Source organism: Castanea sativa, chromosome 12 (assembly GCF_040712315.1).
Source record: "Castanea sativa cultivar Marrone di Chiusa Pesio chromosome 12, ASM4071231v1".
Lineage (NCBI taxonomy): Eukaryota > Viridiplantae > Streptophyta > Magnoliopsida > Fagales > Fagaceae > Castanea > Castanea sativa.
In genome coordinates this window covers 2366735-2389805 of record NC_134024.1, presented here as the reverse complement: position 1 = coordinate 2389805, position 23071 = coordinate 2366735, and the positions used below count along the sequence as shown (strand labels likewise).

The 23071-nt window shown below is 33.8% G+C and overlaps 2 protein-coding genes and 2 long non-coding RNA genes across 4 annotated transcripts; 2 read left to right on the top strand and 2 right to left on the bottom strand.

Moving 5' to 3' along the window:
* The first annotated feature begins 236 nt into the window (after nucleotides 1-236).
* On the top strand, nucleotides 237-6478 carry LOC142619918 (serine carboxypeptidase-like 7). Its single transcript, XM_075793296.1, has 15 exons — nucleotides 237-287; nucleotides 500-662; nucleotides 775-920; nucleotides 1912-1988; nucleotides 2144-2266; nucleotides 2872-2974; nucleotides 3162-3199; nucleotides 3322-3423; nucleotides 3630-3716; nucleotides 3802-3957; nucleotides 4044-4115; nucleotides 4203-4321; nucleotides 5874-5987; nucleotides 6089-6143; nucleotides 6249-6478. The coding sequence occupies exons 2-15, from the start codon at nucleotides 502-504 to the stop codon at nucleotides 6330-6332; spliced, it is 1437 nt and encodes a 478-aa protein (XP_075649411.1). The 5' UTR covers nucleotides 237-287; nucleotides 500-501; the 3' UTR covers nucleotides 6333-6478.
* A 4865-nt stretch (nucleotides 6479-11343) lies between these two features.
* Nucleotides 11344-18820, bottom strand: LOC142618215 (uncharacterized). Its single transcript, XM_075791119.1, has 13 exons — nucleotides 18470-18820; nucleotides 17439-17573; nucleotides 17235-17261; nucleotides 16334-16424; nucleotides 16093-16136; nucleotides 15688-15786; nucleotides 15184-15241; nucleotides 15015-15067; nucleotides 14761-14862; nucleotides 14158-14223; nucleotides 13420-13541; nucleotides 12889-13060; nucleotides 11344-11816 (listed from the first exon to the last, which is right to left on the bottom strand). The coding sequence occupies exons 1-13, from the start codon at nucleotides 18584-18586 to the stop codon at nucleotides 11748-11750; spliced, it is 1155 nt and encodes a 384-aa protein (XP_075647234.1). The 5' UTR covers nucleotides 18587-18820; the 3' UTR covers nucleotides 11344-11747.
* Nucleotides 18821-19127: 307 nt separating this feature from the next.
* Nucleotides 19128-20778, top strand: LOC142620875 (uncharacterized). The gene is made up of 2 exons (XR_012841651.1): nucleotides 19128-19545; nucleotides 20495-20778. It is a non-coding gene; the product is annotated as an uncharacterized LOC142620875 (long non-coding RNA).
* A 246-nt stretch (nucleotides 20779-21024) lies between these two features.
* LOC142621071 (uncharacterized) lies at nucleotides 21025-22770 on the bottom strand. The gene is made up of 2 exons (XR_012841696.1): nucleotides 22170-22770; nucleotides 21025-21513 (listed from the first exon to the last, which is right to left on the bottom strand). It is a non-coding gene; the product is annotated as an uncharacterized LOC142621071 (long non-coding RNA).
* Between the last annotated feature and the right edge of the window lie 301 nt (nucleotides 22771-23071).

Genomic DNA, 23071 nt, shown 5'->3' with positions numbered 1-23071 from the left:
CAACGGTGAGATTCTTAAAATATGAATTGAATAACAAGTTATTGAGTGATGTAATATTACTTAGAGTTACAGTAGGTGTAACTTGAACCTAACTCATATATATATATATATATATATATATATATATATATGCACACTAGGACGATGTCATAAAATAAAATAAATATATTATATAATAAATTGTTTAATTGCTTATCCAAAATCTCATTCGCTACTATAATATAAATTTGTTTAGTTTCACAAGTTTTATGGTCGAAAAAAGTCACCCTTCATCAAGTTCCAAAGAGGTAACATCCATTTCTTCAGCTTGGATATCGGCAATGGAAGCATCAAAACTACTTACTAAATGTGCCTGAATTTCAGACTCACATATTCTTTGTTTTTGTCTTGCACATATGTCTTAAATTTCATGAATTCAACTCAAGAAACTTGAAAAGAATGATCTCTATTATTCTTCTGACATATACTTTTTCTTATGATGTGAATGGATAACTTTTAGGCATGGCAGCACAGCAGCAAAAGTTTGAAAGTATGTTCAGCTCCACTGTCATCACCTTGCTTTGGCTGCTTGCATTTTCTATGTTGTGCATGGTCCAGTCCCAGTCAATTGTCGAGACTCTACCCGGCTTTCCTGGTAAACTTCCATTTAAACTTGAAACAGGGTAAGTCATATTGTAATGCCATCTTTCCTCTCTATCTAGCTCTCTCTCTCTCTCTCTGTTTTATATATGCTTGGATTTATATGTTTTGCTTAGCATCTCTGTTAATTCTCAGATACGTGGGGGTGGGTGAAGCAGATGATGTGCAACTATTTTACTACTTCATTGAATCTGAGAGGAATCCAAGGAAGGACCCTCTGCTGCTTTGGCTTACTGGAGGCCCTGGTTGTTCTGGCTTCTCGGGACTGGTTTATGAAATTGGTTTGACTTCTCAGTTCTCACTCTTTGTTTTTTTTTTATTCCTTATAGTATTAAGCTACTGTTAGCCTACCCAGGGAGGAGTTAGGAATTTTTGTTTTGTGAGCCAAGTTATGGCACTAATATATTTATCAAGACAACTAGCATATACAAATATATATTGTGGGCGCTTTTTGTTTTACACAGAGGGAAACTTTTTGCGTACTCTCTTGTGAAACTTTTTGCAATCTCACATCGAAAGTTACTCCCCCCACTTGCTGCGTTATAAGCCTGAAGTTGAAGGAGTAGTGTACCATCAGTTATTAATAAAAAGCGCCTATATATATATACACACATTTTTTTAATTATATATACACACTTTTTATTTGATAAGTTATATATATACTCACCCAAAAAAAAAAAAAATGAACTTAGTATTTTCAATCAAAGTTATGTTTGATGATGATCTTTATAAAATAAAATTCATTTTTTCCATTTTCATAGTGAAATTTTTAAAAAGTTCCATTTTAAATACAAATTATCAAATTTTATACTAAAGTAAAAAAATCTTTCAATTGAACTAATGAAAATTTAAAAAACATGCAACTAAAGACATTAAAATAAGTTAGGCTCCAAACATATTTAAAACTATCTTGCTCTAACCTATTATGTGTCAACTAAAGACACATTTCATGTGTAGTTTTAGTGACAAAATTTTTTTAATGAGTCGATGACTTGTTAATCGCCACATAATGAGTTAAAAAAGATAAAGTCAAACATGTTTGATGCCAAACTTTATCAAATATTTAATAGATGTAAGAGCACATTTTACAATAAAAAATAGAATTGCGAAAAATAAAGTTATATCTCTATAACTATTAGACCAATTATTTTTTTTTAAGAGCATCATTGAACTAATTCAAATATTTGGGGGGCAACTCTTATTTTTATAGACTAAACTTTGAAAATACTAAAGACTCTTTTTTTTTCGTTGATAATTTGCACTGTAATGTAGGTCCAGTGTCATTTAATTACGAAAATTTCGATGGGAATGAACCAACATTCCAATTGAACCAATATTCATGGACAAAGGTATGTCATCATATACTCCTATATTTTTTTTTTTGGGGGGGGGGGCCGGGGGGGGTGGTGTGGAATCGGCTTCTATGCAATGTAATTGGTGATTTCGATTGTAAAGACTTCTTTCGGCTCCACTTCAACCATAGTGATTATTGATTTACTTCCAGGTTGCTAGCATTATATTTTTGGATGCTCCTGTTGGCACAGGATTCTCCTATTCAAGAACCTCCCAAGGTTACAATATGACAGATACATTATCAGCAGCACAAACCTATGAATTCTTGAGGAAGGTGAGTGAAATTCTACAAAATAATGAAAAAATTTCGTTTCGCTCACCTTTCTTTATAATCAAACGGGAAATTCTCTAGCAAATGGAAAATAAATTTTTAAGATTACCCAGGCAGGTTTTATTATGACAATTACTTTACATTTGTTGTACTTCAATGGTGTTAAATCCACCCAATTGCTCTTCTAACGTGTGACGTAAATACTAGTCATTGAAAGAATTTTATTTTTTGTTGTGTTGTAATTTTCGGAATTTTCTAGAATATGATTTAATTTTCTTGTTTTGGAGAGTTTGTCAAAGTATTTTGGTCAAAATTAACTCTTTATATGGTAGAAAATTAATTCAGATTTATTTAAGAATAGGTTTTTTTTTTTTTTTTTGTAATTTTTTCTATCAATAAAAATTTTAGTACTTATATTATTTATTTATTTGGTGGAATCCAAATCTTCACCTTCAGAGTTCAAGGTTTTCTAAAGTCCAGTCAAGAACTAACCCTTCTCTCACGTTGCATTGTTTTCATATAAAATTAAAGCACATACTAGCCTTTTTTTTTTTTTTTTTTTTGAGGGGGGAAAGCACATACTAGCTAATATTTTTGATTTGTCACAGTGGCTATTGGATCACCCAAAATTCTTGACAAATGTACTCTATGTTGGTGGCGATTCATATTCAGGCATTATTGTTCCAATCATCGTTCAAGAAATACATAATGGTAATTTGTGATGACTTATGATAACCCAATTTTGGTATCAAATCCAATCCAATTCGGTTGCAGAGAAAGCATAGGACGAGTGGTTTACTTCAAAACAATCAGAGTTAACACTTTTTTCTTATTTGCATCCATTTCCCCTTTCTATTATCATAAAGGTCCGTTTAATTTTAATCTTACATTCTTGCAGGTAACGCTATTGGAAATGTGCCATTCATGAAGCTAAATGTAAACAATTTTTATCACACAACTTGGATCACAAGAGCTAGTTCTATCTTATTCTTTCAAATGTCTTCTGGATTTTGGTTTCTACTAGTGAATAAATCAAGATTCGTTTAAATTGAAAACAGGGATACTTTCTTGGCAACCCAATTACAGATCGGCGTAGTGATGTCAGTACACAAATTGAGTATGCTCATCGTGTGGCACTTATTTCCGATGATCTCTACGAGGTAATTCAATATTTCTTATGTTTATGTAACTGATGTGATGGTAGATTGAAATGTTGTAAAATTAATAACAACTTACCACTTTAGTAGCAGTTGGAATTGAAAAATGTTGTGTGTTGCATTACTCATACTTGTATACCCTCCATCAAAGATAACATTAGACGATTAAGACTTACAAATAATCTAACAGCTATATCTTAAATTTCCAGTCAATCAAAGAAAGTTGTCATGGCGAGTATGTGAGGGTAGATCCAGAAAATGTGCAATGTCTGAAAGATATTCAAGCTTACACAGATGTAAGAAAAATTGCTACTTCTATATATCCAATTACATATGATATTTATCTTTCACTTTCAGTGTGGCTAACTGACTCTGTTGTAGTGCATTACAAAACTTGATCCTGCCAACATTTTGGAACCAAATTGTCCTTTAATTTCCCCAAAATCAAAACGAATAGGATGGGATCAAGCAATTTTTGAAGAAAACCCTATGGATATACTCCTTTCGTGGTCTCGAACTCCTTCCTTATGGTGCCGGGTAAATTGCTTTTTCTCTTTCTCATGTTAAAATGCATAACTAATTTTTCATTATTGTCTAGTAAATTCCTAAAATTTCTTTTACAGGTTTATAATTATGTGCTCTCATACATTTGGGCTAATGATGAAAATGTACAAAATGCCCTTGGCATCCGGAAGGTACACTGATTGTACCATTACACTTTATAGTTAACAAAATCCAAAAACGAATGGATCACTTCATCATATTGTTATGATGACACGCAGGGAACAAAATTGAGCTGGTTTAGATGTAATAGGACTTTGTCCTACACATATGATGTTGTAAGTACCATTGAGTATCATCGAAATCTCACAAATACTGCCTACCGATCTCTGATTTACAGGTGACAATGATGCACGACATCCCTTTCTCCTTTTATTTTCTCCCTATATTTTAAGCATCTTGTTGAAATTATATCGAAGTTAAGATTTTTGATTCAATTATCTTCTTCATCTTTTTCAAATTTTTTTTTTTGGCTGGTTAGTAGGCCACTGATTCATAGAATGGTGAAAATATTCATTTGGACCATGACACAAAATATTAAAGAGAAGCTAATAATATGTGTTATTCTCTTGTTGTTGAAAATTGAAATTCAAATTGCTTGACATAATTTGTTAGAATGAGTCGAACATAATAATGTGAGCCTCATTATTTGTCTGTTTGGATCCACGTCAAAGCTGCGTTTCACATTTGCGTTTACTTTTTTTTTTTTAATTCACGCGCAACGGCTTTTAGGAGACAGTGCACTGTTCATGTACTGTTTGTGAAATGTTTGTGCACTGTTCATTAGAAAAAATATTAAAAATAAGTTCTACGGCACTCAGTGGCGGAGCCAGGAATTTAGGTCAGGAGGGGCAAGATTAAAAGATAAAATTGAAAGTAAAAAACTAATCTTAAAAAATTTAAATATGAATATTAAGAGTATGCAATATACCTGTGAATATTTAAATGTGACTCAATGACTTGAATGCTTTTAAAAACTCTGCTTGAATGCTTTTAAAAACTCAACAGAAACTCTAATAACTTGTTTGGATGGAAGGTGAGTACAAGGAAATAGAGTAGAGAGAGGGAGAGTAAGTTAAATTACCTTATTTGGATATTTTTTTAAGAAAGAAGGGGGAGTGATTTGGGAGGGTTTGGATGAGTTCTAACCCCTCATTTTTAATTCTCCAAAATTGGAGAGATTTTGAGGGAGGGTAGAGTTTAGAAGTGCTGAACCAAATAAATTATTAAATTTACCCTTATTATATTAACAAAATTACAAATTATGAAAAAATTAATTATTCTCCCCTTACTTAATTTAAAAAAAAAATCTAAAGAACTTTTTTTTTTTATTTTTATGGGAGGCGTGCTTTATACTGTATTAGATATACACTTTTTTTTTTTTTTTTTCAGAGTTCTATTAGTATTAGTATTAGTACTCCAATAAAAAACAAAAAGGTTCTATTAGTATTAGGTTGGTGTGATTCCTATTCCGTATTGGCATATAACATTAGCAGTAGGTTTTTTTTTCTTTTCTTTTCTTTTAATCATTACTAAGTGGGACCAATAGTTTTATATTAAAGTTATAGTAGTTTTAGAGTTCTATTAGTTAAGGCTGTTGAGTTCTGAATCATGTAGCTGTTTGTTCCCAATAAATAGAAAAGTTTTTTGTCTTTTGTGTAGGGGTAAATAAGACATTTCAATTCAATACATTATCATTATCAATAAAAAAAAAATTGAAAGTTCAGCCCCCCCTCGCCCCCCCTTCCCTCCGCCCCTGACGGCACTATTCACACCTTTAAAAATTATTTTGTTACAGTATTTTCACTTTTTAGCGATAAGTTCTATCCAAACGGACCCTATGTTCGACATTTTTTTAACTCCTCATGCTAAGTATTTCTCTTCTCACACAGTGGAGACCAAGACCTGAATGTTCCATATGTTGGCACCCAAGAATGGATCAGATCCCTCAATATGACTATCACAGATGATTGGCAGCCATGGTTTGTTGAGGGCCAAATTGCCGGGTTGGTATCTAAAATTTGGAATTAATATATCTTTAGCCCTGTTGTCAAATTTTATCCTCTTGCCTGTATGAAATAAAACTACTTTTATTGTTATGACACAGGTACACAAGGCTCTTTACGAAGAATTTATACCATATGACTTTTGCTACGGTTAAGGCATGAAAAACACGCCCTGATTATTTTTCTTCTCCATTAATGTTATGTTATGCAAGAACAATTAAAGTTGACCTTTTTATTTTCCTATTCTAATTGTACACGTAGGGAGGGGGTCACACAGCTCCAGAGTACAAGCCTAGAGAGTGTTTTGCCATGGTGGATAGGTGGCTTTCCTACTATTCTCTCTGATTTAAAAAAGTTGTAGCTGCAAATCTTAGCAACAATTTGATATGTAAGCAGCCAGATGGTGATAGAAATTGCTAGTATGGCCACTGTGATGATGAAAACAATTGGTGTTGTTTGTAATAAAAAGACTGAACCAACCAATAAGTATTGTCATAAATTTTACTATATTTAGTGGGCACTTCAACTTTTAAAAACATAGGAATATTCAATTAGAAAATAGAAGGCTTATATGTGAAATCTGACTCCAATGTAGTTGTTAAAAGTTAAAATAGGAGTACTCGCTGACTTTGATCACTTCATACTGAAGTATTCAAGTATTTTCTTAATGTAACTTTTCTGTTTTTTGATCTCTTTGAATTTCAATTCCTAAAAATTTCAATCAGGATCTTAGCTGCGATGAGCATCTCATCGACATACAGCAAAAAGAAGACAATAGAATCAATGGAGAGCTTGTGATACACATAACTATCATGCTTACTTCTAGAGTAATCGTGCCTAATATCATGCAAGTGGCAAACTACATATACCACTGCCTTGGACATTACTTCAAACTATATATTGATTTGTCAAAAAGCAAACATGGTCTTATTTTTCTTTAACATCGAAATGCTCTAGCTAATGGATATAAACAGAGTACTCTGCCCTTAAAATAGAGTACCCTGTTATAGATGTAGCCTACATTGTTCCTACAATATATACAAGGAATTTGATTTCAAACATTATAAATCGTCGAAACTTGAAAGGTGATCTAGTGGTTGAGGCTCATTACCAAAAACTACCCTCCACATGGGAATAAACATGAACATCCTCTAAACACCAAATTTCCTTTAGGTAAGCATATATGTTTGTCTAGCTCATTAGGCTTGGGCCTAGTATCCAATACTTACAGCACACTCATATTACTTGTGTTCATTACAAATTGTGTCTATTAGTCTCTTGTCTTTAAGTAGAAAGGGTTCAAACCCATATTCCTGTATAACAATTAAGCCAACACCTATAACCCCATCTTATTTACTAGAACACTATTAAAATTCCTGCATGAGTTGCTCAGTTGGTTTGGAGTTGATTTTCCTTTCTTGTTTTATTAATCTCTTTAATTTAAGTATGTAAATTGTATCAATTGGAGAGGGAAATCCTTGAGAAAGCAATTCCCCCCAAATTTTTTTGAGGAAACTGGTCCAAAATTATATCACAAATCACAATGGTAAAGAGGTGCTTTGCCTAATCCATAGACTAGAGTCCCAATTCAAGAAAAGCCTAGATTGTTCTTGGTGGAAAATGCCTTTTCCAATTCTTATGAAGTTCTGATTTTATTTTATTTTTTATGGCTATAATTTTCCTTAGTCCCAAGTCAATTCAGAGTTCTTGGAAAGATTTATGCACATTTGGTCCATTTAGTTTGAGATTTTAGAAACAAAAAACTTTATTCTGAGTTCTAGATTCATAATGGCATCCCATTAGGGATGAGCAATGTACGCTAGTGGTCGTACGATTTCTTTCTTTAGGAGACGATGTTCTTTCAAAATTGCACAAATCTTTCTATCTTCTCTTCTAAAAAATAGATTTAAAAAAAAAAAAAAAAACCCTTCTTTTGGGCTTCTTTTTGAGATTTATATATATATATATATATATATATATATATATATATATATATATATATATATATATATTTTATATATAGGCTAAGGTTTTCTTACTAATTTAATTATTTTTTATTAGTGAAAATAGTTAGGTGATAAAAGTAAATGCTAATCTTCGAATCAGCAGAGGGTAGGTGTCTAATAACTTTCCATCAAAACTAACTTCAAACTTTGAAATTCTAGTTAGGACTTTTGCCCAAGGTTTCAAAAATCGATTCTTGGACCATAAAATCAAGGGGCAACTCCAATTTCTCCATTGTAATCCCTGAAACTTGAAGTGAATTTTCAGACTCATGTTTAGGGTAGGCTACATATGCGTACCGAAAGAACCAGCCATATATAATCGATTCAAGCAAATGGGTTGAACCCACATTTTGAAAGACTTCCAAATATGATTTTTTGCCATTCAATTTTTGTTTTCCTTTTTTGTTGGTATCGTATATTCATATTGATGTAGTATAGTTTCAAACAGAGGAGAAATCATAAGCCTTCACTTCAAATATCATTGAATATTATATTGTACTATGTTACTTATTAATGTGAAAGTTGAATAAATTCCAGGAGAAATTATCAGCCTTCATCTGCTCTTGCAAATAGTTAGATTAGGAATTATATTTGAAAATATGAAACAAATGTTACCCTTCCTCTCCCGGATCAATCCATGAACCTTTCACTTGCTTAAAAGAGAGACATATGTTTATTGTTGTTATTGTTGTTGATTGATTGTGTGCAACCCAAAAAACCTTCCTTTTTGTAATTGGAAATTTCTTGAATTGTCTTCAAAATTTCATCATCTTGAGGAATTGATGATGGCCTTCGATGATTGGAGCTTTGGGAATTGAATATGGCAGTTAATGAACTCTCAATGTTTAGGGTTTTGGTGGAATGATTATGAAAGCTTGTTTGATGAGGGAAGAAGATTCGGTGATTACAAAATACACTTCTCTCACTCATTGATTTTCTTAATCCATTTCTCTTGATTTTACAAAGAAAAATGGTTTAGGAAATTTAGGTGTTGTTTGGTAGAGGAGTTTGAGTAACGTTGTTTAAAATGATGTGGATAATGTGGTTTAAAAAGTGTTGTAAAAAATATGTATTTATAGTATTCATAAAGAGAAAAATGTGTTTGGTAATGTGTTTCAAATAACATGTTTTGGTGTTAGAATAAGTTGTGTGTTTGATATGTGTGTGTGTGTTTTTTTTTTATAAAAAAAGTTGACAATGATGATAGGCCAAGAATGTATTGATCCCTTGTGATGAATTAATTAATTAATTAGCCAAATTTATTAATTAATCAAATTAACATGCAATGTATGTGGCAGCATAAACAAATCATCAACTAAAATAAAATGCAGCAGAAAATAAAGTTGACAAAGTGATTTTTTTTTTCAAATGGGAAAAACCTCCAAGACAAAAACTCCATCGGGTGATTTTAAGGTCCCCACTCTTGAGAATTCACTATTATCACAACCAGCGGTTACAAGTAAATGAATTCCAGTACCTTATACCAACCTACAGTTGAACCCTAACCCCAATACCCAATTGAACTTGTTTTGTATTGACAATCTCTCTTTTTAATGCACGACTCCCAATACGTGACTAACCAATAGATGCACGGATCCTAGTACGCGACTTAGTCACCAACTTGAAAAGGATTTTGGCTGCAAAGTTCTTCAGTTCATCACAAGATGAAGATCATGAAGTTGCTTGGTCACAAAACCCTACAGTGTACAAACACAGCAACTTTTTCAAGAGAAAGATGAACTAGGGAATATGTCTCCGGTTCACAATATGCTTGTGAAGAACTTTTGCATTGATGTGCATCAGCTATGACGGCCCTTAAAACAATTTTTATATATATATTTAAGGTTGTAAGAAAAGAAAACTCAAACACATACTCACGAAATGGAATAAAATCATAATTGAAAATCTGATTTTCTTACTTGTTTATCAATACCAAAGTTCAGTCCCTAAGCAAAAATTTCTAGCTATGTCATTGTTTTCATTTATAGTGGCCATTTTTTATCTCTTTCATTTCATGAAAAAACAAAGAGAAAAACATTCAAGAATATTTAACAATTTCATGAAAAAACAAAGAGAAAAACATTCAAGAATATTTAACAATCCCTATTGCTCGCACGTATTTCATTGATGAACATGGCTTCTTAATGTAGGCTATTTTAATATGAAAATTTTTCAATAAGATGGATGAGTGCCATGATTATTAGTTTCCTCCAATATTTTAATAATTCTCACCAAGAGAACTCAATTAGTTGACCCTTACTTGTATTTATTTGACGTGTATTTTAGTAATTTAATAGTTGATGTAAATCATTCCTCGTATGCAGTTTGTAAAATAGTTTCTTCCAATATTTTAATAATTCCCACCAAGAGAGCTCAATTGGTTGACACCCTTTTTTTTTTTTGAGAAACCAATTGGTTAACACTTGACACTTGCTTGTATTTATCTGACATGTATTTTAAAATTTTAATAGTTAATGTAGACCATTCCACATTAACAGTTTGTAAAATATTTTATGACTCTAACATTACTCTTTATATATACAATATATACATGTTGATAAGATGGGGATATCGACAAAGTGAAAGTATATTATTAAGATTTTATTTGGACTACACGAGACGTAGCACAATGTATACTGTTAGTTTATGGGGGAGAAAATGGGTTATGTTTTGGGAGAATTCCTCTCCTTGGCTCCACTCTAACATTTATCTCCTGTGCTCGTAGGAGGTTCCCCACTCTTGGTCTTACTACAAAAACAAGTGGTTCAATAGGCTTCTTTGTCGCCATTATAGCAATGCCATAATAGCACACCTATTCTGAGGCCAATATTTATAGGGAAACTACTGGTTTTTTGCTCAAGGTTCGTGGCCTTGAAGGTTTGATTCAGAGAGTGCTGGGGATCACAATATTCTTGTGAAGCCTAGGCTTCATATTGGTCCCAGGTTTGGCAAAATCAAGTCTACCCTATTGAGTATATTTTGACTATTTTCAAAACTACCCCTCAGCTCTATGGAAAATCTACCACTAGCCATTTCTTTTGGACCATGTTACATATTGTGAAACCAACTAATGAATTCTGCTTGCTTTACCCCCAATTTGTGAGCTAAAGCCAAGTCTCACCTGGATATGGATATCCATCATGCGTATATAATTCGAGGAAGTGATGGGAAGGACAAAAGTAAAACTGCTGTGCATCCCTGGAGCTCATACAACTGCTGGTCATTAAAGATCACTTGCAAAGACTGATAAGAGTGAAAAATATGCTTTTCTGTACAAAATATTGTTTCTCCATTCAATTTGATTGCATGATTCTAATATGATGCAACAGAACCATTACGTATCAAATGAATTACTAGAACGTTTAGTTTATTCAATACAGGTATGTATATAACTATTCTTTGCTTTAACAACCGGAAAAAAAGTTTCCAAGAGTTTCATTGTTCATGTGCATTCCTCACAGGTCATCTGCTTTTACCTTCTTTTGCAATAACTCCTATGTAGACTAACCTCAGTGCCATATATAGAAAAGATAGATAAATAGATCATTGTATATTGTTAAGGAAAAAAAGGCTAAGGGAAAAGAACAGAAAAGGAAAAACAAAGAATGAAAAGAGATATACAAAATTGTTATAATACAGTAGATACATACGATCATCTGGTAACCTCCTGCTGAAAAAGGAATATACGTGACAGATGCTTGTGTTTGAAGGCCAACTAACTCTGAACTGAAAGTGACAATAACCTTGAGATCCCTTACTTTTTTATTCCCTTGAAAGAAGATGAAAGAATCCTAAAGAGCCCATCTGGGTTATCCGCTTGTACCTGTTAAAATAAAGCATTTGAAAATGTAGTCCATTACTTCAAAAAAGAAAAGAAAATGTAGTCCAGTACTCAAGCCCGTACACAAACTGCACTCAACATTTCCATTTGATACAATGCTTAGAGTGAGTGATATTATTCATGTATCTCACACTGACACAAGCCTGCAAAGTAGCAGGTTGAGTTCTTGTGTCCTGGTGTAAATATTAAATTAACCTCTAAGCTAAAATTACACATCTTTAACATTTGTGAAGAAGCTAAAATGACGACCACTTGTTGGTTACCACCCATTCTTAAGGGGAGGAGGTGCTTGTAATTTTGTCACCTATTTGTTTATGACATAACAGCAAATAAATATATAATTGAACAGTGATTTGATTTTTATTTTCTGTTTGTTTTACATCACTGGGTGTAAAGTTGATGTGCACCAAAAACTGGCCTATGATCACTAGAAAGAGATGGGAACCAAAAAGATATCTATCTAAAGTTAATATGCAAGTGATTTCTTTCATAAATTTTAAGTTACATGGCTCCAAGAATAGATGTCAGATACTGCCCTTTCAAGCCCCATCTAAAGTTAATCTTATGTATGCAGCAAGGACAATTTTTCTTTTTGCTGTCAAGGAACAATTGCCTGCCCAACTTGGACATTACCATCATATCGAAATCCAATGGAGAACATATAAAGAGAAATATTCGCTTAAGAGAATTTAAAAGTTTCTGTCCAAAATAAATTGAAAGCATTAAATATGATCACTTTTTCCCCCTAGTTGATAAAGTTGTTCATGGACTATCACTGTCATGTTGGGCTATAAGTCATTGAAGCCAACCCGCGACTAGAAAACATTAAAAGAACTTTCAATTTAAACAAATTGCCATCATTTTTTGTAAGGTGTGTCCTTAATTTAAGGAAGCTGCAATGGAATATATAATGACCCCAATCATGGAATTTATAAAAAGCAATTCTAATTCTTTCTTATTTTCCTCCAAAACATTAGAAATGGACATCAATTGTTCCCACCACTTAGAGCATACTGTGTGTATCACCAGATAAAAGTACATGATAACAACATACCCAATGGCCAGCATCTTCGAGGACATGCATTTCAACTCCAGCTCCCTCTTCAGCAGCAATTTCCTCAGCAGCATGAATTCTCTGGAGATCTTCAAGAGCCCACCTGTGCAGGCTCCTTTCAGCTTTCAAAAAATTAACATGCACACCTTGAGGCACATCTTCGACAATTTTCCTAAAATTATTCAGAGAAGATGAAAAGGCTTATTTTAGGCTCAACTATTTACATATTTCCCAAAACGTGAAACCATAAGTTTGTCTTCTGCCTTTACTATTTGAAATTCTAAGTTGTCAAAGGAAAGGATTAAAAAAAATTTCGAGTTCAATGTATCTAAAAACTACATTTCCGATGAGAATGACAACATATTTTTATATTCAAGGCAAAGTTCCTGCACATCCCATACTCCCCCAAAGAAGTCAATTGTATGGATATAACTTAAACAAATGAGAAGGATAGGTGCATTTGTATCTAAGAGACTCATTGGGGAAAAAAATGTATCAAGAAGGCCAACGAAATTAACAAGAGATTAATACCATAGATTTGTTTCTTCATAGGATTGATACATTTCAGCAATTCCCTTGAGGTCAAACACCCATGAGAAGCTTGATGATGATGAACCAGGAGAACCATTTGTTCGAAGGTTAGTTACCACCCACTGCACAAGAGAAAAGATGTAAGGTATTAATTTATCAAGGCATCAAAAGTAAACCTAAAGGCAATAAAAAAAAAAATTAGGAAGCAAATAAAGGAAAAAGATGCAACTGTTCTTTATTTTTAGAATTTTATATAGGTACTATTACAAAGCTTGTTGTACAAGGACCCCCTCGTATTCATATTGTCACAATTAAATACAATTTCAAATTAAACTTGCATTATAGAGAAACTAAATGTGATTGACCTGAAAAAAAATCTCAATGTAAAAAGGCTGTATTATTAACAAGTAGCATGAACTCCTCCACAAGCAGCTGTACCCTACAGAATACTAAAATACTTTGTAATATGTTTCTACAACTCTTAAATTCAGAATGAAATAAATATCTGGTACACTAAACACTAAATACACCTTAAACATTGGAATTACAAATTTTCTTTATACAGGATAGAAATGGACAGAATTGCAAGATCACAAGACTTTAATTAAGCATTAACCAAAACTGTCAACCATTATACGGAACGAGATTTTAGCTATGAACAAGGGTTCAATTGTCCAGCTTCAAATTAATTTCCTTCAGATACGAGTTCTAAGACCAGAATTGATGTTTCATACATACCTGTGCCACATCTTTCGAAAATCCTTGTTGAATGAGAGCATTTACAACATCCCGCTTTGAGGAGACCTTCGTTAAAGGAAAACCATAGCATAATTAATATCATTCTTACAAAAGGAAAGGAAACGGAGGTACTCTCCTTAAAGTAATCTGTATAGTAAGCATAAAATGCCAGACTTTTGTTCTTGGCAACAACAGAATATGTTTGAGGATAATATGGCTAGCCAAACTCTAAATTTTTTACTTTGGTAACTTCATGTGAAGGTTAGTAGTTAGTAGGGTAACTTTCCTTTTTTTTGATAGGTAATAACCGTTTTATTGATAATGAAAGCACAATGAATTTACGATATATATATACAGATAACAAATGCAAGAAATATTATTTGTTTGGTGCCATGATGTTGTAAAATGGCTCAAGTTGCGTGTAGCAAGATATAAAGAGATGTTGCTAACCTCTTTTACTTTTCCAATGAATACTTACCCTGTTGATTTACTTCTTCAAGTCAAACATAATAAAAGCAATGATAAAATTGCATGGTCCCTGTCTCAAGGAAGGATACATGATGCATCAAAAAGAGAATTTTGAACAATTGACTGAATACTGACCTCCTTTGGCAATGTACTTAAAAATGCTATTAGTTCTTCCGGATGATCCTCTCCGTCTCCACCAGATCGAAGCTTTCCAGGAGTAGCATCTAGAGACCAAACCTATATAAATAAATTGTAAACGGAAAAGGAAGATGATGTAAACTAGAAAACCAAAAAGAGAAAAAAGCACAAGCATATCATTACTTTGGCAGTCAAGGTCCACAAAAGTTTAGCAAGAGGTTACTTTGACTGGTCGTGAACAGAAAGCTTACTTTGACTGGTCGTGCAAGAGGTTTTGCAGCTTGCTCTACCATGCTCAATGCAACTGCATAAAAAATTAGAGAGCATACTAAGCACCATCATCTGAAATATTTGTAATTACACTACCATGTATATTTCTCTCAAATTAAGGTATATTCCACGTTAATATAATTATAGTACCTTTCCCTCCAAAACTATGGCCAACTAAAACTCGAGGTGTCATTCTTAGCTGTCCAACCTAGCCAAAAGATGAAGAATAAAAATCAAAAAGAAAAGTTTAAATACCTAACCTAATAAGTTGCTTCTCTACATTTTATAGAGGATAAAAAAAGAATACATGTCCTGGTAGAAAATATGGAAAGATGAGATGCATACATAATCCAGAAAATCATGCTAGTTCCCGCACATGTATATTAGCAATTGAACTTGGCTTGTGGAAACTTAAAACAATTAAAATGGCCGGGGGGGGGGGGGGGGGAGGGGAAGATTAAGCTATCGACTATGTTGAATGCAAAGCTATAGCACCCAAAAGAAAAACTGATACGCCCAACTGCCTGAATTGTAGTAATTAGTGCATCAGCAATGCCAAAAGTGAGGACATATCAGACTCTGTTTTAGCTGATTTAAAATATGGAAGAAAGTGTCTTTCATAACAAACATAGCCAAAACTCAGAATATACTTACTAGCTTTAAGACATCAAGAGCAGTGGAAGCAACAGTATGGGGACCCCTCTTCTTTATCGATGCTGAATCACCGTGGCAACGCAAGTCTACTAAAAGAAACTGTCCAAAGAAACATGAGAAAAAAATAAGATTGACTTGAAATCAGAAAGTCCCAAGTTGTTCTAGTAGAACCATGACAAAGGGGCCATAACAGGAAAAATAGGCGCTTAGATGGGTAAAAACTATGATGCATTCACAACTTTACAAAAAAGTGGCATTGGAACAGAACACAACTGGTGGTCGACATTCTACAATGCACAAGTAGCAACTTCAACAAAAAGATTTTGTGGAAGGGAACCTATCCATTTTTGTAAAATGTAAAAGGTACTCTATTAATGTCAACCAAGCACAATTTCAGAAACGCACCTGCCATGTTGGAAATTCCTTGGCCAATCTCCGTGCAAAGGTACCTGCAATATTAGCCATTATGCAACTCATTAATTTCTACAAAAACCTAACAAACAGTTGCCAAATATCATATCAAGTTGTTGGCCACCAATCAAGATGTCAAATGAAAAATATTTACTTTTGTTCCTCTCTGCTTGGGAACAAATTTAGTTGGACCAATGAAATTATCCATAGCAAATGTAAAGTACAAAGTACCCACCCCAGTTCTTCCTGCTACCTAGAATGCCATGTAGAAAAACAGCTGTTGGTGGGTCAGGAAATGACCTGTCCATTATAGAACTCCATCTTACCTGCAATCCAATAACATCATAATACAAAATTACAATTTTTGAAAAATACCTGAGAAGATTTATCAAATACATGATATTTTCTGGAAGCATAAGAAACACACTTAAAAGCTTTTCTCACTTCTTATAAATGCAAAACTTGGATCTTTCTGATCAGGGACCATTTGAAAAGTCTCAGTTTCTAACTAAGAAATTATTTACATGCAGATACTTGTCTAAACCTAATTATTGTCCATAATATTTCCAGTTAATCAACCATTCCAAGAAAAGATTACCAAAAATAGCACAAAGAAAACACAGCAACACCATAATTGATTGTGGTTGATTAATGCATTTTAATGAAACACATCAAATGCACCATCAATGAAACGATAGTGTTGTATGTGAACACAAGATTGAAACAATGTAACCTATTGAGGAATAACATAATTACAGATCCATGTTAAAAATTCTCAAAGCAACTATTTATTAGTTTAAGGTCCCTCACAATGATATATTAAGAAAAACATAACCCATATAAAATAGAAAAAAGAAAAAGGAAAAAAAAAATACGTTAAGAAAAATATAGTTGTTTAAAATTGTACCAGCTGACCATATTGAGGCAACCAACCACAAAGGAAGTATCATAAGTTTGGAACTAATCAGAGCAATATGGTAATTGTAGGTGCTAATGTACAACAACTGAAACAAACATGATAGAATCAACAGCTTTTGTCCCCCACCCCCCACCCCCCACCCCCTCTTTTTTAATGAGTTGAAGCAATGGCTCAATAAAGACAACTAATGAAGATTGAAGAATACGCAAAGACTTACAAGTGCTCCTTGAATAAGATCATAAGCCTGCAAAGAAAATCATTGCAATGCCAAATGAGTTGAAATAACACAAACAATAATCTTAAAATTATTGACTGTACATTACGCAACAACATTATCAGTAAGCATCAAGCTTCTGCATGACTTGCACCTTATAAAATCATTGTAAACTAATGTTGCAAGTCCAAAAGTTAGTTCAGTTACCAAGATTTCAGAAGTCTTCCCCACATTTCCCCTACGAGCAAGCCTCTCATCTACTATTGCCATAGGTACAGTTAAATCTTTAGTTGCCCTGCTGGATTGACGAAGAGCTAAACGAGAGACAAGGAACTTGTCATTCTACAATAACAAAGTGTTAAGTAATAAGTCAGTCAGTCATCCAAGAGTAAAAAAATACTACTATTAATTACACAGTTACATTACCAATGGCCACATTGGAACTAGTCTAGCATAATTGTATCATTCTTACATATTGCTAAAAATTGAAACTTTATATTTTAGTGTTCCTTTTATGACGTAGGGAAACTTCACTTAGATTAGTTGCACGTCACAAAGCACACTGTACAACAATCCTAAATAGGCAACAAACCCCACCCGCCATAACCAATTATTGGGTAATCCAGGGGCTTTTCACCCTTGACGGGCTAAGCATATCTTAGTGTTTGCAAGTTCTTTACATCTGTCATTAACTCATAGCAGTTCTAAACATAATGAACAAGAATAAACAAACATTTGCCTCATTCTCACAATACTCCGGAACTACCACACTTTCAAGTCATATATTACCTTCATTTCGGGTACATTATTTAAGGATTCATAGTTATAGCTCATATTTCTCATAGGACTTCCAAGACTTAAACCTTTTTATACGTCTAAATTCGACATAATTTAGATCATAAATACAATAGAATAAAAATAAGTCAATTCAAAGCTGTAAATTCCATTGCAAGTTTATGGCATAAACTACATTCAAACGAGGCCGTGCCCATTCATCAAGTTCAATGATTTTTCGGTAACACACACAAAAAAAAACCCAAAAAAATTAAAAATATTCACAGTCTCAATCAATTTGACTTCAAACTATACTAGGTCACAATCATTAACAAAGTAAAAGATATTGTTGATCCTTAAAATTACTTGAATTATGAGCTATAACGCACATTTTTCTCAACAAATCAACGGCTCACAAAGCATATAAATTCACAGTGATTTTGCGTAATTCTAGAAACTAGTACCTCAAAAGGCCTCGGAATCAAAGCCATATTTGACCGGAACTTCGACTCCGTCCAGGAAAAACTAACCGATCTCCCTCCGCCGGAACAGGACGGCGCGAAATTCGAAACAGCCGACATTTCCAGAGCAAAACGACAGCGTTTTTTTACTCTTTGCTTGGAACCCTAACGATCTTTTCACTTTTTTCAGAGAAAGAAACGGAGGCGGAGACACCGAGGGAGTAAATCGGTGCCTCTCTCTCTCTCTGTATGCGACTCCTTTTGCTTAGTAATGAGCTCCGAAGTTTTTTTTTTTTAATTTTTTTATTATTATTTTTGTAGTCGGTGGAGGTGTTACATGTGAGTTGAAATGTCGAGAATGCCACCCCTCTTGCCAACGGTACTTGTAGTACTTGGTCCTAGATACGCGGCTCTGGCGTGTGGCCTGCAATCGTGTGTTACTGTTTGGGTTGTTATGGCTTTTAAAGGAGAAAGTATATAGTGTTTCAGGAACTCCAACTCAGCACACATGTGGTGTTTCTAAGACCAATAAAAAATTGACACCTAGCTAAAAAAAAAGACACATAGTGTATTGAGCTATTTAAAATAGAATGACTAAATTGGCCCTGAAAAAATTTCAAACACCCGCCATTTACTCTCTCTGCAAAACCAAAAACCAATTACTTTCCTCTTTTCAAAATCAAATCTCTCTCTCTTCCCAGTCCCCACGCCACCATAGCCCCTGCTCTCTCTCAGCCCCAAACCCTGATAGCCACTTCCCAGCTGCAGTGTCTCCGGTGGCACAATACTGCCGAACATTGCAAGTTCCAACGAAACCGGCCTTTGCCTCGTCAGAAAACCTCCAAATCTTCTTTTTCTAGCAAAACCATCTTATGCTGGAAGCTTTCTTGCCCCCCTCACGTATAATATTTTGTTCCTCTCCTTCTCTCGCTTACTCTATCCCAGATTAGTTTCTAGCCTCAGTCCCAGAGCTAGTCCCAAAAAACCCTAAGAATAAAATTACCCCAAATTGAAAACATTGAATTCGGTCTCTCCCTCAATTCCAGATCGTGTGGAGAAAGGATTTTGTGTTTTCTCAGGTAATTTTCTTCCTAAATTTTTTCTCAGGTTTCTCTCTTCACATCCCTCAGTCTTCACTGATAAGCCGCCACACGAGCTCCAACCTCTCCATCTCTCTTTATTTTTCTTATCTTATTTTCTTCTCTCTCTTTTTCTGCTCAAAGGTCCCTCCTTTTTTTTTTTTTTTGTCTGTGGGTTTGGAGATTGAAAAATGGGATTTTATATTTGGGTCCAAGTGTGGAGATTTGAAAATAAGGGATTTTTGGGATTGGTATTTTGGCCGTGGGTTTGGTTGTTTCTGTGGGGATTTTCTGATGTGGGTTTGGGGATTGTTATGGCTGTGTGTTGTGTATTGTGCTGATGTTGGTGTATGCATGTGAATCTCTGTTCATGTGATGGTTTTGCAATGGATGTGTGTGCTTGTTTAATGTAATGCTTGTGAACTCACCCAAAAAAAATTGTAGCTTGTGTGCTGTCTTGTGATCATGTACAGAGAGATGAAAATGCACTAGGTATGTAAAGCTCAAGCAGAACTAGCAACACATGAGAAAAGAATGGATATTACCCTTTTAATGCAAATTGAAAATTTCTACGTTATTTACTTCACTAAATTAAATTCCAAATCTATAAATGCATAATCTTCTTACCCAACTATTATTTTGTTCTTCATGTTAACATACATTTGCATATGGCAATCTGAACTGAGGCAGTAAGCACAAAGAGTGACCTGACCATACTTCAAATATTTTTACTTTTAATTCCTTACCAGATTTGCTAGATAATTATACTTTCTTATATATTAGTTTGCTATTTTTATGGTTGTTCGCACATTGCCTGCTTTGTCTTTTTCTTGGTACTTTTTCATCATAATTGCAGTGGAGTTTTATTTACCTACCCAAAAAAAAAAAATCTGGAATTGTTGTTGGCTATACTAATTATCAAATTTTGTTTCTTGTTGGATTATTGTAGGGGGTCATCAACTATGTAAGATTTTTCATTAAAGCGATGAAGATGTCAAATATGAAGCAGTGAGATAAATTGAAGCTCTGAAGTATCAATCAATGATGGATATATACAAAATAGTTGTGAAGAAGCTGAAGTAGGCATCAATAGGGTTATGGCTATTTTTTGTAGTTTGTTTTGGTGTGTTTATGTATGCTGGCAAAACAAAAAAAGCCTATTTGTTGTTACCTTGATGTAACTTTTTGAATAATGATGCCAATAATAGTGATGTATCAAAAAATTTATCTTTATGTTAGCTTGTGGTTTAGTAGACAATTGTAGATTAATATTACCTTTTGTTGAGTTTATGAAGTTCAATTAAATTTAGCTTTATGTTAACTTTGATAATCATTGGGTGCTAAAGACAAACAACACCACTTGGGGATTACGGCAAACAACGACACAATATATATAATCTAAATTCCAGAATTGTGTGCAGAAAAAAAAAATCTTACTCACAAGATAGGTATTTCATTTTGCAATGATATATTTTCAAGTTTGACAAAATAGGTATTCCCATAAGAGTTTCCATGCTATTAACGTAACAACATAGTCATGTATATCACCTAAATATACAATCTGTAAAATTGCAACTTTATTCTGGATAAATAGATGAAAATTATCACCTAAAGCTGCAGAATTATATTAAGGACAAAAAAGAATTCCAGAATTATTTGTGGGTACATAATCTATATCACCTAAAGCCCCAAAATCATCACCACCAATTGTATGTGGATGACATAAAATAGATTATTGTTAATGCCTAGTTATATGTTCTCAAATCCTCCAAGGTATGTTCTTCTTCTTGGCCTGCATCCTTTGAATTTGAATCTTCAGCACTTGCAACAACTATTGAATCTCCAACACTTGTAGCAGCAGCCCTTGCTTCTCCAGCCCTTGTAGTAGTTTCAGCTACAAAATCAGCACTTGTAGTAGCAGCAATTCCATCTCCAACACTTGCTGCACTTGTAGGTGTCTTCTAACCACTGGTAGACAATGTATCCTACATTAAAAGTTTATAACATACAAAAAAAATATATACATAACCATCAAAATATTAATCCCCCTAAAAATAACATAGAGCACAAAGCTAACCTTGCCTCATTAAGATTCCTGAACCTTCCCCCATGGTGAATCTCAAAATTTAAATCAATAAACTCAACAAAAGCAATACAAAGGATGGGATTGGTGTCAACAACCTTCACACACAAAATGAACTTGTGTGTGAAAATTCCAAGTAAGCCAACACATATTGCAAACTTAAATGCATCTAAAGGAAACCATCTTTAACATGAATAGCTAAAAAAGAAAGAAAAAAATCTAACAAATAAATAATACCTGAAAATCAAGCACAACCATCAAATACACTAAATCAACTAAACAAAGAAAGAAGCTTCATTTCTCTACTTACAAAACTACATCATACTAACCACTTTTAATATAATCCAAAAGAACAATTTTTTGAAAAAAAAAAAAAAACCTTTTACTGTATTATGATTGTATCCATCCTCACTGAAGCATTTTATCAAACACTACAAGTTCCCTTTTGACATAAGAATGTATATGTTAATTTTTTTTTTAAAAGGCACATATATAAACGGAAAAATCCAGAAAATAAAATGAAAAAAAGAGTGAGGATAACCCTTCTTAAAAAGTCAGTAGTCGAAAGCGGTGAGAAAACTTTCGGCGTCATGGTTGGAAACAATAGAGAGACAATTTTGGGTGTTTTCCGTCGAGACAAAGGTCGGCCTCGTCGGAACTGATGATGATCGGCGATGCTAGGTAGTGGCTGTCAAGGTTTGGAATTGATAGAGGGAAGATGGAGGTGATGGTAATTGGTGTGCTACGGCGGTGCGAGAGAAACAGAGAGGGTGTTTTCCGACGAGACAAAGGTCAGTCTCGTCGGAACTGATGATGACCGGCAATGCTAGGTTGTAGCTGTCAAGGTTTGGAGTTAAGAAGGAAAGATGGAGGTGCTGGTGACTGATGGAGGTGCTGGTGACTGAGAAACAGAGAGAGAGAGAGAGAGTGCGTGTGAGAAAGATGAAATTTTTTGTTTTGGAGAAGAAGAAAAGGAAGAGTGGCGGGATATTGAAAATTTAGAGGGTATTTGTGTCTTTTTACTTTAAATAACCTGAGTTGCTGAGTTGTAATTTTAATCCATGTGTCAATTTTGTATTGGTCTTAGAAACACCATATGTGTGCTGAGTTGGAGTTCCAGAAACACTATATACTTTCTCCTTTTAAAGAGTGGTGCACTACTGTACCCAGACACTCACAAGTCACAGCTACTAATAAATGAGGGGTTGTTAATGTTCGAGATAGCTTAATTGGCAAAGTTTTTGGCTTGGGGATTGAGTAGGGGGAGTGTGGATGGGTTGAGTTAGGGATTTTTTTTTTTTTTTTTAATATGAACCCAAACGAACTCATGTAGATCGGGTTAAATTTAGGGTTGATCATTTTTTAATTAAAAAAAAAACATTAGAACAAAAAATTTATAAGATTATCAAATATAAATAATAACATATATATAATCTTGATTTA

Coding starts and splice junctions, on each gene's coding strand:
- LOC142619918 (XM_075793296.1), top strand. CDS start 502: ATGGCAGCACAGCAGCAAAAGTTTGAAAGTATGTTCAGCTCCACTGTC. Junction 921..1,911: donor GGGACTGGTTTATGAAATTG/GTTTGACTTCTC, acceptor ACTGTAATGTAG/GTCCAGTGTCATTTAATTAC. Junction 3,424..3,629: donor TTTCCGATGATCTCTACGAG/GTAATTCAATAT, acceptor TTAAATTTCCAG/TCAATCAAAGAAAGTTGTCA.
- LOC142618215 (XM_075791119.1), bottom strand. CDS start 18,586: ATGTCGGCTGTTTCGAATTTCGCGCCGTCCTGTTCCGGCGGAGGGAGA. Junction 17,262..17,438: donor GGAAGACTTCTGAAATCTTG/GTAACTGAACTA, acceptor TTTTCTTTGCAG/GCTTATGATCTTATTCAAGG. Junction 14,863..15,014: donor CTCTTGCACGACCAGTCAAA/GTAAGCTTTCTG, acceptor TTATTTATATAG/GTTTGGTCTCTAGATGCTAC.